This window comes from Paramormyrops kingsleyae, chromosome 23 (genome assembly GCF_048594095.1).
Source record: "Paramormyrops kingsleyae isolate MSU_618 chromosome 23, PKINGS_0.4, whole genome shotgun sequence".
Classification (NCBI taxonomy): domain Eukaryota; kingdom Metazoa; phylum Chordata; class Actinopteri; order Osteoglossiformes; family Mormyridae; genus Paramormyrops; species Paramormyrops kingsleyae.
Genome location: NC_132819.1, coordinates 4,931,793 through 4,948,759, shown reverse-complemented (window position 1 = coordinate 4,948,759; position 16,967 = coordinate 4,931,793). Strand labels below are relative to the sequence as shown.

General features: G+C 42.0%; 1 protein-coding gene across 2 annotated transcripts; it reads right to left on the bottom strand.

Moving 5' to 3' along the window:
- Positions 1–2,089: 2,089 nt before the first annotated feature.
- Positions 2,090–12,067, bottom strand: LOC111853532 (cathepsin K-like). Of its 2 annotated transcripts, XM_023830519.2 has the most exons (9): positions 11,859–12,067; positions 10,750–10,834; positions 9,736–9,868; positions 8,463–8,585; positions 5,820–5,972; positions 4,980–5,198; positions 4,348–4,513; positions 3,105–3,213; positions 2,090–2,596 (listed from the first exon to the last, which is right to left on the bottom strand). In XM_023830519.2, exons 3-9 carry the CDS (start codon positions 9,865–9,867, stop codon positions 2,497–2,499), a joined length of 1,002 nt encoding a protein of 333 aa, XP_023686287.1. In that variant the 5' UTR covers position 9,868; positions 10,750–10,834; positions 11,859–12,067; the 3' UTR covers positions 2,090–2,496. The 2 variants fall into 2 exon arrangements, with proteins under 2 accessions (XP_023686287.1, XP_023686286.1); XM_023830518.2 differs by lacking the exon at positions 11,859–12,067 and having other exon boundaries at positions 10,750–10,945.
- Between the last annotated feature and the right edge of the window lie 4,900 nt (positions 12,068–16,967).

Sequence of the window (16,967 nt, the reverse complement as noted above, 5' to 3'; positions counted from 1 at the left end):
GAAGCCTTGTTTTTGCTTGATGTCAAAAAAGTTTTGCTTGATAATATTGGCACAAATCTGATTTCATACAATCTAAATTGTTCAGAATCAATTGGTATTTAAAAATGAAATGATTGAACTTCCTGTCTCTGAAACATTCGTCATTTCTATCTCGCAATAATTCGCACATTGAAAAAACACTTATATGTAAATATATGTAAAGCAGTGGTTTTCATTCTAAAACACCACAAATTCTGTTTTAGTATTTATATATTTGTTTTAAATAACAAATTGACCACCAATAATTTCTTATGAACACAAAATAGCATAGCATAGAGCAGGGTTCTTCAACTCTGGACCTCGATTCTAAATCCAGGCCGTGTTTTCAGTTCTCCCAGGTAGTTGTTTAATAATTACTGATTCTGATTGGTCAGAGGCTTCACACCTGACTGACAGGTAAAGGAAGGCTGGAAAATCAGCAGTGCTCGGACCTCGAGGACCGTGAGTTGAATAACCCTGGCATAGAGGAACAATTAAGGCAGGGGAGGACCTGGATAGGACCAAGGTTGGTGGACCAAGTCAGAAAGAATTAATGTGCAGTGCTCTGCTTAACCACAGGGGGAGCACTGTGCACATATGGCGCCACCTATGTGCCAAATCCCAGAGCCAGCAGCCACTGTCAAGGTCTGATCCGTCTTGGTCTTTTCGGCTCCTTCTTACTGTCCAGTTATGATGTGTCATACTGGGAGGGAGCTGGTAACCCCACTTTGAGCACAGAACTGGTATTTTTTGGTACATTTCATGGGGGTCATTGTTGGTTATTAGCTCATCTGGCCTTTCTCCACAGACCTTCTCACCAAAGTAGTCCTTATAAGTGGAAAATCTCCGGAAGACATTGTTCTGTGAATCACTGAAGTGCATAAATTCTTCAAGAACAATTGTGTGAAATCGGGTTTCCCTCTGTAGGGATGCTGGGCTCCAGGTGTGGCACCACGGGGGGGAACAAGGGGACATCGCGCCTCAAATGGACCCCCCCCCCAGTGAAGATTAAGGCCTATTTTTAATTATAAATATAAATATTTATAAATATTATAATTTTTTACAATTTTCATTTTAAAATACTACTACATAATTCGTGCCAATGTAATTTGCTAAAACCAAAGTTATATTCTGTTTCTAACCATTCAAATCCTCACAAATCCCCTTGATTGGTTTTCTGGGTGAGCGTGAGCTAACGTAGTGTAAACTTCTTGTTTGTGTGGTGGACTTTGAGTCGGCAACTTTCCCACGGGATTGCAAGGAGGTATCTAGCTTAGTCGTTGTTCAGATTTTAAAAAACCAAATGGACATCCAAAAATAAATAACTAAAAAAAACTACGATAGAGGACCCTGGGACTAGCGTATCAACCAGCACTGACTAACCAGCCACTCAAGTCGACACAGGCAAGCTGGAAAACGTTATGTCGCTAAATGTTGTTGTCTGTTGAAATCATGCCAGAGTATCAAGTGGATGGTGTGTGGATGGTATGTGTTTCCTGGGGTTTGTCTGTTAGTTTCTGTGTGTGTGTGTGTGTGTGTGTGTGTGTGGTGTAATGATGCACTTGTTAAACAATCATAAAACTGAGTGTGTAATTCTTTTTGGGTTAAGTCGACACCCCCTCACTGCATTTCATTTGAGGGATTCATTTCCCACCGGCGCAGCTTTGCTGGGTTCACACTACAGGCCAGGGAGAAAAGTACAGAGAGACCTTGAAAGAGAGCTGTGGCTCCTTTTGATTGAGAGCTTTGGGCGTCTCACAAGGATGCCACCTGCTTAGCTCCTTAAGGGCAGGTCTCACTGGGAGCAGGCCCTGAGGCAGATCCTGGTCACACTGGGCAACTGACATCTCCCAGCTGGTTTGGGAATGCCCAGCGAGCCCCCAGAGTGAGCCAGTCAATGGCCCTGCAGAGAGAGGTCTGGTTTGTCCTGCTTGTTATGCTGCCAGTCTGAGGATGGATGGATATCCATTATCCATTGCATTCATGCAGCTTTAAAGCAACAGTAACAATCATTTCACACATATTATATACAAAGTATAACAAATACAAATTAATCAATGCCACACACATGTAAAAATGTATTTAATTTTATTCTATCGATCAAAGATCAACAGCTGCAATGGCCATTTGTCTTAATGTTTAAACAGTACACAACAATGACAAAATGAGACTGAATCACAATGGAGAAAGTGTGCAATATTCTGGAATGACTGACGTTACTGAAGTTGGTTGCCTTCCACAAATTTCCCTTTGCACTTATTTGATGTATATTTTCTGTATGAGTATGTGTAGTATGACATAGATCACAGGACAGAACATCTTAATGCCCATGGTTTAAGACATGTGACAGAAACCATGGAAACGACAAGGCAGATACTGTGCAAGGTAACGGTCATCCCTTATGGCTAGTATGCTCTGGTAGCTTGGGTGCAACTACCATCTTCTCACTCTTTTCAGTGCTTTGGCGCCTCCTAGTGGTTACATGATGGGGTAGCTGGCCAGGGATGCAATGCCACAGGAGTTGTTACGGCCCCGAGCCATCAGGATGTAGCCTTGGTTGCCCCAGTCTTCCCCCCAGCTTTATCAGGGGAAATGAGTGTGAAAAAGAGACAGCGAGAGAGAGAGTCAGTGTCTTATGATGTGTATCTCGATCATTATGTGGGAGAGGTGAAATATACTGTTTAACAATATCAAACACATTTAACTAAACTTCCATAGTGGCAAATACATTACATCCGTTAAAATATGTCCATTAGCGTTGACTATGTCTGCATGGAACATCCCTGGATAAATTTTACTAAGGCTCACGTGGGACGTAAGTACAATCAAAAGTTATTTGACATGACACGGTAAATTGAAGCAATTAGTTTGCTCTGGTTCATGAGAAGTAAGCAATGATGTATATAAATTAGAATAGAATAGAATAGAATAGTGATATTTTTTAGAGCAGTGTTTTCCAATCTGGTTTGCGGGGACTCTACTGGGAGCTGGGAGGGAGCAAAAACATGGACTGTCTGCAGGTCCATGAGGAGCAGGTTAGGGAAACACCCTTTTAGAGAATTTGATCAATCTTTTGGCAGGTCTACCTGTTTTTAATGATCCAGTACTTCTTCTTCTTGGGGGTGACACCATATCCCACAGCCAGCACTGCGTGGTTGATCATTTCTTGGCTGCATTCTGAGTCATAGTAAACACCTACAGACGGAGGTGGAGCAGGATCTGCTTATATTACTTGCATCCCATCCATTATTCATTAAGGCATAATTTCTAAAATCAACAGTCAGGTTCTGTTAGGTCTGACGGTAAGATGTTTGGGATGAGAGACCAGGTCGGGCTCCATCCATCCATCCATCCATCCATCCATCCATCCATCCATCCATCCATCCATCCATCCATCCATCCATCCATCCATCCATCCATCCATCCATCCATCCATCCATCCATCCATCCATCCATTTTTGGTGTCTTGTTTTTATATTCTTGTATTCTTGAATTGTTGTGTATTTTAGTAGTCAGGTAAAGCACTTTGTAAACTTGGTTTTGAAAACTGCTATATATCAATAAATAAACTGATTATTATTATTAATAATAATAATAATTATTATTATTATTATAGTAATAATAATTAGCATCATCATCATCTTTGGGAAGGTATTTGAGAAAAGCCTATGGTCCATATCCATCCTGCATCTTAAGCAGAAAACTAGCACTGAGGCTGACAAATGACCAGCTCCTGCCCCTTACTGTCAACTGTGAAAATGTGTGCCGGAACACACGGGCACAGCTAGTGGTGACAGGTGGCATTAAGGTTAGGGACACTATGAGCTACCTCAGGTTTTACAAACTACTTTAGATCTGAAAGGCTCCTGTGCTCGGCTAAATAGTTTGGTTCGTCTTATACTTTTACTACTTTGTATCCTTGATTAAAAGACTCATCCAGCTGTTTCACATTAACATTAGTCAGACATGCATGATAATTGGAGACTGACCAATCAGCACACAGCAAGAACTCAGTGCTGAAGTGAAATCCAGGTCGTTTTATTTGAAATGGTAGTTTACAAACCCTGTCATGGCTCATAGTCTCCCTCCTGACATGGAGTAGGTGGTCATCCTAGTTGGCTTACAGCCCAGTCGATGAGCTCAGTGTCGCCAACTAGCTTCAACACCAATGCAACATGCTCAGTGAGCCAAAACAGCACCAAGGGGGACAAGCTGTGGCATGCAAGGCAGGGGGACAGGGAGTCACTGGCTCTGATCCACAACCTGATGGCATTCCAGGCTTTAGTGTTTCAGCCAAGCGCACGAGGAACCGACTCGACTTCACCTCACCTTTTCTGTAGAACTGAAAGCTGGTGAGGCTGGCGTCGATCCCCACGGACACGGGCCCCACCTGGGCCACCGCGGCCTGCAGCGCCTTCTCGTCCCCCTCTGGGATCTCCTTGTAGCCACGGCACGTCGCTGCTTTGCCCGACACATTGTAGGCGCACGACTGGTCCTGAGAGAGATATACTGGCAATCAGACTGGGAACAGCAGTAGGATATTCAGAGCTTATGGATGGAGGCCACCCCAGAGGGAAGTACTGGGACTTACTGGTCTTGCAAGTCAGCTGACAGTCAGGACAGGATCTTTCCATGACAAAGTATGAGACACTACATGTGTGCTATTTGTTTTTGTTGCATTGAGGGATGAATTTTTGAGATTATTTATTGGAAAATTTAATTGCAACCTGCGGCATTACGGTAGTTTTTGTCTTGTTTATTCCAAGGCTCCATTTCCAGCTTCCATCTGGGAGTGAAACTGATTTTTTTTTACATTCAGCTCAGCATTCATTAATGTAGAAATTACTACTAACCTCCCTGTAAAATCCTTTCATTTTGTTCCTCTCATTTGATTTTCCTTCTCATTAGTGGTATATTGATGTGATACTGATGTGACCTGTTGCGTTTTTTGAGAAGCCCACCTCTCCCACATAGTGGTACGCCTCCTCAGAATCAATGCCGTCGTTATTCTGCACGTATTTGAAGGAGTTGGTCATGTAACCGCCCCCGCAGCCGTCGTTTTCAGTGACGCAGTCCACCAGGTTCTGAGGACTGAGAGGCACCAGCTTCCCCGTGGTCTTCATTAGCTGGCCCTCCAGGGCACCCACGGAGCTGAACGCCCAGCAGGAGCCGCAGGAACCCTGCAGCACGGTAAACAGAAAGGTTACAAAGCTGCCCGTCTCTTCTTGTCCACCAGGGGGCAGTATTGTCTTTATTAATGGAGAAAATTTCCAACAGACGAAAAGATATTGATATTTAGCCGAGCCACAAAATGCTTATGTTAAATTAATAATACGCTGTCAGTTTTTTTTAGCTTGTTCTGTTTAGTTAGTGTTCTGGGTTGGAAGTTAATGAGACCGGAGGCTGTGAATCAATGGCAGTATAAAAGATCACATGGAGTTCAAGAAGTGCTGATGGTCAACCCCATACACTCTGCCCACCCACTTATACACCCTGTGAATAAGTGCATGAGAAATATCTATGGCTGAATTTAGCAAGCACTTAATAATCAGTTTAATTTTGAGAATGATGATTATGGAGAATGATGTTGAGTTATCAGAAATGTCACGTAACAATCTCATGCAATTAGAATTTTGAGTAGGAACTTTATGGAAGTGTCACATGTTTGTTGTTTTTTTACACAAGTTTTTTCACGTTTGTTGTGCTACACAAACTGTCAGTGAAATTGACATAAAGTTGTAAAAAGTATAAAAACTATCATTTTTTGGCCCATGTCTTCTCCCACAATCCTCTGCACTGACCTGGTTTCTGACTGGGGTGACATAGCCCTTCTTGCGGTAGTCAATGGACTTGGGCAGCTTCTCCAGGTCACCGTCAGGGAGGAAGGTGTTGTTGGACATCTTGATCCGTGGTGCTCTCAACCCAGTCATCTTCATAGCCACTTCCTCGCTTGTCTACGGGAAATGGAAATTAACAGTGGCCGGTTGGTCCAGTGCAGGTGTTTCATTGACGTCATTTTGGTTAAGCCTGAATAATTCTTCTCTTCTAATCAGCAGCATGTAGTTCCCATACAGGTACAGATGTCAACTCAACTCAAATTTTTGTATGTGGCACATTACCAGATACAAAAGTGATACCAAATCGCTTTACAGGAAAAGAGAGAAAAAGACACATCAAAAAGACCATATAATACAAAGAGACAAAAAACACCAAATAAGGCAAAAAGCTACAGAGAACAAGATTTTTAGCTTAGTTTAAAAGAGGCTAACAGAGGAGGCTAGCATGCAACAGTAGCCTGTTCCACAGCCGCGGAGTAGCTAATGTAAAAGTGCGAAACAGGGGAGCAACTGGTCAGATGATCTGGGAGAGTGTGATGGTGAATAGAAACAAAGAAAGTCCATAAGGTATGAAGGGCAGCCCATGCAGGGCTTTGAACACCATCAGCAAAACCTTCAAGTCAACACTATATCTAATAGGCAGTCAGTGCCGGTGCACAGATAATGGAAAAAGTATTTCATTCCAACATTCCCTAGTACTTCCAAATTTGCATTTTTTTTTTGCCTTGGCCTTTTATGATTTTTTTCTCCAATCTGGAATATCAAATCATACCCCAATGCCTCGCTCCCATGTCAAATTGGGAGGGGTGAACACTAGGGCAGACCCTCATCTAATGTACATCAGCCAGCCACTTATAGTCACAGAGCCATGTAGCACTGTACTATTAACTCAATTCCACCAATGGGCCTCTAAGCATTCGGGTCACATGATGTTGTGCAGCAGCGAGATGGAAAGGAACACAGCTGTGTAACTCACCTGACAGAACAGAAACCAATGTTCTATTCAATAGGGGGTCTTTACCTCAAAATGCCAACTTAACATTCCATGGAAGGAACCTAAATTCACACTGAAGATGCACCTGACTTTGGCTCAAGCCTCCCTTAAAAGCCCAATTTATGATTTTAAATCCTTTTTGGTACTTCCTTTCTCACTTGGGTTATGCATGTGTCCCCACTAGCCATTCTGTTGTGTAAGACAAAAACAAACTTCGGCAGCATCTTTTTATGTGTTTGTCTATGCTGCAGTTTCCTGAGGTGAATAAACTTTGCTGCCTCATAGTGTAAGCAGCTCTTCTGCTTGAAAGGACAGAAATAACACTGAGACAGTAGAACGAGTCTCTACTGACCTTGGAGCGTGTTTTACGAATGCCAATGAACGCAGATGTCAGAGCCTTTCAGATCTGCATGTTACAACAACATAGTAATCAGAGGTAACTTCTTGCCTATAATCCCACCTAATTTCTCATTCGTCCTTTTTAACTGCCCCCCATCCCTAACACCATTAATCAACATGACTAATTTTAGGATATATTTTACTTCTGACATTCAGAATCTGTTATCGAAAAACATGATGAGAGTCTCTTCCCAAATTATTCTTCATGGATCTGAGATCCCAGAGACCTGCGTTTCTGCTCTGGTAGCACTGGGGTATGGTGGGGTAGCTACCAGGTATCGTCCTTCCATCAGTCCATCCATGTTGAGATGGCTGGAGTTTATCTCAGGCACAGCCAGGGGAAGACCCGAGATGGAATGCTACTCAACTGTAGAGCCAGTGAGGTATTTTAACATAGCCGATTGTGACTATTATGGTGAAGTGATCTACAGGCAATCTGCCTCACACCAGCAGGTGTTGATCAGAAGCACACAGCTGGACACCAACAGTGCTGTTCCTCACGGTCAGTGTGCAAAGCACCTGCGAGAAATGCTAACAGGACACAGCTGGTGGTTGGTAATTGCTCCAACCAGGTGGAAGAATTGTCTTCTCCAGTGCAGCCTGAAGATGGTCAAGGATAAAACTCTCTTCCACTGCTGCTAGACAGCCCCACAAATTATCCCCCCCCTCACCCCCCCCGTGGGGACCGCTGCCTCCCGCTTTACACCCCAGCTCCAAAAGACCCATGTCAACCTGCCGAGGGTAAGAACTACAGTCCTCAGTCTCTGCCTCCTTATCATAATACTCATATTTTGACTCATGGTATTGTCGAACCCGGACCAGATCAACTTCAATGGGGACCCCCAAGTGGACCACTGGAGTTATTTTTTGGAGCCAAAAGAGAAACGAGAAAGAATTTAAAGTGATACAGCCTCGATGATCTGCTAATCAGTACACAGGGTGCCAGCGGGGGGGGGGAGTATCGCACCAGTGGGTCAATTTAATAAATGTAACCATTTCATTTTTCCCCAAGGCTGGGTGGGGCCCCTCATTTTGCCGGCAGGGGCCCCCTGGTTTTGCCAGGGCCATAGGCTACAGCCTAGGGTAGCCTACGCATTAATCTGCCCCAGGTCAGAAGACACTGTTGATGTCCTGAGTTAAAAACTGAACACACCTCAAACAAACATGAATCATGAACAAACAAGAACAGCTACTGCTCGTGCTATTAGTCTTACCATGTCTCCCAGACTGTTCATGCCCAGCTCATAGGAGTGAAGGCCCAGTTTGTATGCCTGATTGTGGGCTTCTATCAGCTGCACATTCTTCTCCCAGATGGCCCTTCGAAATCTTTCCTCATCCTGCAAAGTCAAAGATTAAATTATATGTCCAGCCCAAGGCTCACTTAATATTCTTCGACAGATAAGTCTGCTGGGATGATGCAACAAGTTAGAAAATCAGGCTACAGAGGAGTCTGCTTGATCTTAGATAATGGAGAAAAATTCAGGGTTTGACTGTGTAAGATTTATATTGGAGGTTGTCAAAGGTTTCATACAAAATAAGGAAATTGTATCAGTATATGCTACTGGATTCTAAACATTTACTAGCAGATTTACAAAGAAGCAATAAGGATAGGTTCAAATATTGCTTAAGTACTCCTTGATGAATTGTTCATTATAAATTAGCATTAAAACTAATATTTTTTTGCTGACAAGCAGATTAATTTTTGTTTAATAGGTTTGGACCTTTAACGTTGGTTTTACGATATCTACCAGCTTAAGTCAATCTCTGAGTGACAATCAAGCAGTTTTGAAGTATTTTCAGTGCTGCAGAACACAATACCGACAGATAGTTCAGGTCCAAAAGTTACGATAAATGCAAGTGGATGGAATGCTATGGAAGCTTATAAATATGGAAGAGGTATGCTGTTTGTTCTTATAAATATTGAAGAGGTGTGCTGTTTGTTCTTATCGTCAACTGACAGAACTTTACCGTAAGTTCTTAAACTGTTAAACCTCGGTGGTCTTGGTAATGACAGTTTTTCTTAAGGAGCTTGGAATAAAGTTTTGACTAAAGAGTAGAGAGTTCAGACTGAATCCAGTCTTTGAAATATTTAATGATGGCACTCTGTTATGGAACAATGTCAGACATAGCTAGGTCTAACAAAACATCTCGTTTCGCCCTTCGGAATAGTATCTATACGCATTGCATAGACAGAGTGAGGGTCCTCAGAGATCTCATCCACTCTTAGTATTTAAATTAATCCAAGTGCATTCAGGGCAGAGCACTGTCACAAATGAACCTCCATGCTGGCAATTTTCCAGCTGAAATTCACATGATTTATTACCCAAGTGTCCATAAAGTTACCAAGGTGATAATGTTCCGAAATATACCATATGAATGCGGTTTTTTTGCATTCCCCAGAGTCATTAATCAAAGACCTGTGGTAAGTATGCCTGCATCTGTACCAAAACATGTCAGCAGGGGACACTCTGCCTGTTTGAGGCTTACCAAGGCATTGTATTCCTTCTGGTAGGTTGTCTTCCAGCTCTCCCACTTTGCGTCCAGTGACAGGGAAGGATCCTCGCTGAAGCTGGCCAGAGTCCAGCCCAAAAGCAACAGCGCACCTCCGTACCAAAGCATTCTGGGAGACGGAGGCAGTAAGCAGGGTTGCATCAGTGAGTAATATGATCCAGACACTAAAGAGAGGTGAACTGAATGATTTTTTTTGCCAGTTGTTGCCATTTGCCACCATTTTTGTGGCACAAAGCCTGTACTTCTTGAAAGACAACTACGACTACAGCATCCTTTAACAGATTATCCAGTCACCATCCAATGCCACAGAGGCCACTGAGCTGTACTCGCTGTCTGTCCTATGATAGAGTTTGTTCACCTAGAATTAATAAAAAAATGTCTCTAGACTGACACGTTTGCAGAAAAATTCCATAGGAACAGGGCCATATCCAGGATTTTTACAAAACCGGTGTACAAAGTATTAAACCATCCTAGCTGTGCCCCGTAATGCATCGTGGTTATTGCAGTTGCAGAAAAAATACTGAGGACTTGACCTAGGTTTCCTCAATGGTAGGTACGAGTATGCATATGAACATAACATAGGTCGTGCATAGTGCTATATATGCTGAACAGAGTGGTTTACAGTGAGCGTGGTAAAAGGTAATTGACACACGCTGAATATATGTAAAGAAATTAACTACGGTGACGTATAACAACATTCTGATATGCTATGATTGTGCGGAGTGAACAGTGATTATCAACAAGTTCTACATTGGAGATGTAAGTAACTTTATGTTTCCATAATACGCTTAAAATTGTTTTTAACTGTCAGAACAAAGGACCTCAAGTGAAACCAAAATAGGGAATAGAGAACAAGAAACAGATGCTATGAATACATTTTTATACCGATTATGTTGAACGTCTATGTAAAAATATGCGGATAATTCTTTGAATATATCAAACATATAACGACACCACGAAGTCGAAAATACATAAAACGATTTACATTACCTGACACTAGTTGGGCAACAGAAATGAAGACTTTGGCCTTCTGCACAGGTAAACGTTCTGTGTGTCAGAGAGACGCTTACAAACACTGCAAAGATAAGGCTGAGTTTTAAGGAAGTGAGTGTTGGGGGTGGGTCGCTTTAGGCGCGCATATGGATTTGTTTAGTCGGAGTTTGTTACTGGAAGTGGGAGTATGCAAACCCGATCCTTCTATTTTTTTCACTTCTGTCTCGTGATGTTTCTAGACTTTTTTTCCCATCAGCGCTGTCAGCTGCCTGTAATTGGCCGTACTCTCTGATTCGTGATTATGACGATGATTTTATAATAACAAAAGACAATAAGAAGAATCAGTGCGCCAAGCAAGTATACCCTACGGGACGATTAAAATATATGGCCTTCGAGGTATAAATTAGTACTCAACTTAGCAACTAATCTAAACACAGTGAATCGGAAAGTATGTATGTTATATAAGTAAGTTTATTTTCTTATAACGTTATATTAGTAACGCCATCGTGTGTTGATCGTGCTAAACTCGTGAAAAGGCATTGCTTTAATTATTTCTTTGTCAGTTGTAATGTACCGTGTTATTTTTTATAAAGACGACGATTTCCATTAGATTTGGGACACATTTTCAACTATAGTTTCATGTCAATGTTTTAGCGGGAGGACTAAAACTTAGAAATAAACCCATAACACTCTGAACCCCTAACAGAAAGCTAAGCAGAGCCCTGTAAACTGGCTTTAATATAACCCCCATGAGCGATTATATCTGAAGTAAACTGACTTCGGGTTTTTCAGATTTCCATCGAGGTACAAGTCTATTAATAGACGCAGTCACGCAGGAAAAACGAGCTCCTGCTTTCAGATTATCTTGGTATGTGGAATGTCTTTCTGTGCACTGTTCGTATTAATTGAAATTAATTTTGTAAAGTTGGAAAAGCTCCTCGATATGGGTAAGTATCTGAAGGATTGTACATGGGTTATAAGCTACTGCTTCCATCGCAAATCATATTAGTGAAACTCGTCTATAGCAAGAGTAGCAATATGGCTTCGAGTACGCCCTCTTAATCGTGAAGTGTAGTGTTCAGTAAGAGCGGTCTTATTTTCCTAACCAGTGGCCAGAGTACTCTTGAGGTCTCCAGAATAAGAACCACAAAATCCGCACAAGCAGTGCTTCTAATGATGCTTTCCTCTGTTAATTAAGGAAAAAAATCTTCTGATTAACTCTCCCTTAATGAGTCACAAATGGTTGTCTGGCCCTAGTTTTGCAAAGTCTAACAAAATGAATGCTCTCGGGAAGTGTCTTTATATAGAACAGAGATAGATGTCGTTAATGTCGTTGTCCCCTGAGAGGCTGTGGAGCAACTCATTCGTGAAGTTCGCTGAACTGAGAGGCGACAGTGTACAGCTTAGTTTTAAAAAAAAATAAAAACATTTAAAGACAGTTGGCAATTGATATAATTCAATTGTTGATCTATCCATCAACCCATCCTCCCAACAGGATCATGGGTAGTGTGGAGCTTATCCCAGGAAGCAGTGGGCACACAGCATAGGACATCCTGAATGGCACACCAGTCCACCTCTGGGCCAACATACATAATCACACACTAAAGGAAGTTTTCAGACACCAGTTAACCTAATCTCGTACTACCAGACTGGGGGGGGGGGGTTGAGGCAGCCAATGACAATACAGGGATCGCAGACCCAACACGCACAGTCAATGACAAGAACCCACAACCCTGGAAATGTCAGGCTGTAGGGCGGAGAATTTCCTCTAAATACAGGAAGTTTGCTAGTTACTGAGAACAGCAATAATAACAATATACAACAACAGTGATAATAATAACACACTGCCAGTCTTTCTCTTTGTACTGTATATGCAACATGTTAGACAAAATCTTTTGTTTTACATTATCTGCAGACAATTATTTCATAAACGGCGTACTGTCCAGCAATGAATAATTTTGTGAGACTTTTTTTATCTACAACTTAGCCTCATTGCATTATTTTGTACTGCATTATGAGCTTTGTAATATCTGATTATTCTACCACTGATAATAATAGACCATAAATTATATGTTTGTAGTTAATTGAAGGAAATAGTTCACACAATAAAATATAGTGCAAAGATAAAGGGTAGTATTTGTTATTCATTTCACATTTTATATTTTTAATGACAATGCCTTGCTGATGTCAGCTTATAATGAACTTCTGTTGCCTCATTATTAACTTATTACTAATTATAAATTATTTGAATTTTTTTTCCTGCGTCAGTCTCAGTCTTTAGTGTAGTCTCAGTCTTTCCTGAACTCCATGACATGGTGATGCACAGCTTTGACGCCTCTGCTTCACAGATTTTATTAAGAACTTCATGATTAGTTACAGTGGTGGAATGTAACAAAGTATTTGTACTTCTTTACTGTACTTAAGTATATTTTTATGTATCTGTACTTTACTTAAGTAAAAATAATAATGCATCCTTTTTATTTTACTCCATTACATTTTGCGGCAGTTATCTGTACTTTCTACTCCACTACATTTCTAAAATTTATGCCGTTAGTCGTTACATTTTATGAACACAATTTCCTCAAAATCTTGCATGAAAAAATAGTTAGCCTATTGCGTTCTGGCATTGTTTGCCATTTCCTACCAATCAGGTGGCTTTATTAGCTCCAATGATGGCAGAGCGCGCGTCAGTTAGCAGCATGAGCTGGTGGACTGGCTGGATTTCAAGAAGACGAGACATTCAACATGGACCCATTCAACATGGTTTATCTTAATGGCATATTAGTGGGTAATACCTAGTAGATAACTTGTCATCCACATAATTCTAAGTTAGGGTACACACAGTATTGCAGAGTGCACGCACAATAAGCACACCAAACTTTCCAATACACATATACTGTATAGTTCTTTGTAATTATTACGAGCAGTAACATCGGTAGAGGCGTAAGTCAGTATATCTACTATTCTTTTACAAAATGGCACACCCCAGACGTTGAGACAAACCATTGTGTACTTTTACTTAAAAAAATACTTTAAAGTACATTTAAAAGTAAGTACTTAGTACTTTCACTTAAGTAAGATTGTTGATGTAGCACTTCTACTTTTACTTGAGTACATATTTTGCAGGATATTTGTACTTTTACTTAAGTACTAAGCTTCAGTACTTCCTCCACCACTGATTAGTTAGAAACTTTTGCATGAGACGGCCTCCGTGTGATCAAAACAAAGGAAAGGGGCCGGCATGATGCACGGCAGGGTACTGGTGTCTAACGGAGGCAGCAATGCGAGTCGGGTACCAGGTGTTGCCATATGGCCCTGTCCGCTGCCTCTCATAGGTACTAGGCACACGTTCCACTCTGTGACACTGGACCTGGAACCCTGGGGACCCAGGAGAACAGCACCGGTTGTCTGGATGATCGTTATGGTGACACCTGAGAACATCGTCCACTTACAGGATGTGAGATTCAAAGGTTTCACGTCCACATTCTGTGGAGGAGTCACATGATCAAGAACGAGAACCTTGAGGTGTTCCACAAAATGTTCATCAGTGAAATGTGTATGTGTTCATTGTTCAGCTTTGTTATCCGTCCATTTAGAAATGAAAGCCAGCAACTCCCTTTGAAAATCTATCAGCTTGGAGCTGTCTGTATCAGTTAAGTGGTATGTTTGTGTCTGATTACACAGCTGAAGGAAGGTATTAGTCATATGCATCGACCGACCACATTCATCTGAATGACAAACATCTTCCTACAGCCCATTCTGATTGGCTGCATGCTTAAGTGACATTTCAGATGTTCGGAAGAGCTCCCTCTTGTGGTTACTTGGTAATGGTGGCCAAAAGTAAGGTAAGAGAGCCAAAGGAGCCAGGTGGAGAAAAAGAGAAGTCACATGATTATGTTCTGGCTTTGAAAAGAGGGCTGTGCGGTTTTGAACACTTTGCAGATTGTGAGAAATAGCTGTACAACTTACTGGAATAATTATTATACAGAATGACCTAAGGATATTGATTGACTGGCACACATCAAACTATTAATTTTATATGCAGTTCTTATTAAATTAGCTACTTTATATTGAATTTCATGCAAGGAAAAATATATTAAAATATAGAAAAGAAAAGCTCTCTTTCCATTATGCGTTGTTTTGTGCCCTGATATATATTACTTAACGTATGCAGTCTCTTCCACCAGAAGAGGGCGCTCTTACCAGCCCTGCCTGCTGCAAAGCACACTGACCGAGCCGGATGCCAGGTGTGGATTAAAGTATAACGTCCCAAGGCTAGGATTTGCTGCATCGCAGCTTCAAATCTGGAAAATGCTGTTGCATGCTTGACAAGAATGCTCTGCGGGAACAGCATCTGTAAAAGGGCTGCTGTGTATATAAAATGTATGATCACGAACAGAGAAGAAATAAAATCCTTCAGTAATTTACTGAAATAACTGTGTTATGTAATAAACCCATTGTTATGCACAACCTCATTTGGGTGCATGATTGCAATGAACATGTTGGCTTTGGCAACTAGAAATGCCTGATGTTCCGGGGCTGAAAAACTCTGAATGTGAATCACCTGTTCTGAGGCAACAGGGGGTTTTGGTGACTCCAGAGGGAAGCAAAATGATCCAGCTAAAACCAGCCATGTAAGGCAGATGTGAGCTGAAATATAGTGGGTAAAATCTGGGCCACAATGAACAGGAGAGGGGCTGCTTATGCCTGGCAGGGCTGGGTTTGCAGACTGGTTATGGTACCACAATTATGCCCTTGCTACTCAGTTTAGAATTTAGTGGTCATTGTTCACACACCACAGCACATAATCCTCTGCATTTAACCCATACATGACATAGCAGGGGGCAGCTAATTCAGCAACCAGGGAGCAGTGCTTTGGGTCAGTACCTTGCTCAGGATACCTCAGTGGTGCCTTGCTGGTCGGGGATTTGAACATGCAACCTTTCAATTACAAGTGCGTTTCCCTAACCATCAAGCCACCAATACCCCACATTTATACCCCAGCTTTGCTAAATGATCAGTTCCGATTCATGACGACACCATGAAGGCCTCTTCAGCTAAGAGATTCTGCGTCGCGTCTGAGAGACGGCATGTTGCATGATGATCAAGGACCCAGACTGCGATTGACAGAAAGGTTATCCGCTGCAGAGCTCTTAAAGAAGACCCCGTCTACACTGTGGTGCTTCAGTGAATATGTCCATGTTCATAAGTGGTTACATAATATATGATTTTATGGATTAAAGGTTCTATTAAGAAAATTAAAATTCGATGGGCTTATAAGTACAAAGGACAGAGAGTCTAAGGGTTTAAGCTGAAGAGCATCTAAGAGGTACAGAATGACCTCCTGCTGAATTATTACAAGAGCAGTCACCTAAAAATACATCTATTGCCTTTCACAAACATTCAAAAACAGAATTCCCCAAACTGGGCCATCCATCCACGATGTCAGGTCTTCAGCCCACCGGCTGCTGACTGGATGGGCAGCTTCAGAAAGAGGTACACAAAAAACAAAGTACAAAGAACTGGAAATGCAGGAAAGAGGAAGTGGCACTGAAACACGAAACCAGAAAAATCACGACAAACCCCAGAGCACGACACCAGCTGCCCAGTGCACCAACTGTGGAACTCCAGCTAATGAGAACCATGACCCCAGGAACAGGACACCAGCAGACCAGAACCAGAAACTCAAGACAAGATGCCAGCCATCAGAACCATGGACCCAGACACCAGTACCCAAAACCAGCCAGTCACTATTCTGGCAACCCTAGAATAACCCACTCTTAAGTCTCACAAACTAACTGAATAAAGTGCAGTTCCAACCCGTGGACTCTAAGATCAATAATGATGGGTAAGCAGTAAACAATGCTCAGTGCTCTGTTTAAATAAGATCCAGAGAAACATCAAAGACCAGCTTCAAATACCCGATTGACAATCAGGAGCAGGACGTTGAGTATTCTCAAAATGGGGAAGGATTTTCCCCATGGCTCGTGGGTAAACAAACTGCACTCATCACAGACTCATTCGCTTGGTTTGATTGTTCCCCAGTTCCTGTGTGTCAACGATTATCAAAAAGACAGCAGAAATGAACACAGAAACGTAACATGTATAATGATGACGCACTTACACAACCAGTGCAGGTCGGAGCCCATGTGGCACCCAAGACAAGCTTCACCACTGCCGGCCCGGGCCTAAGTGAAAGGTGCCATCAGCACAGA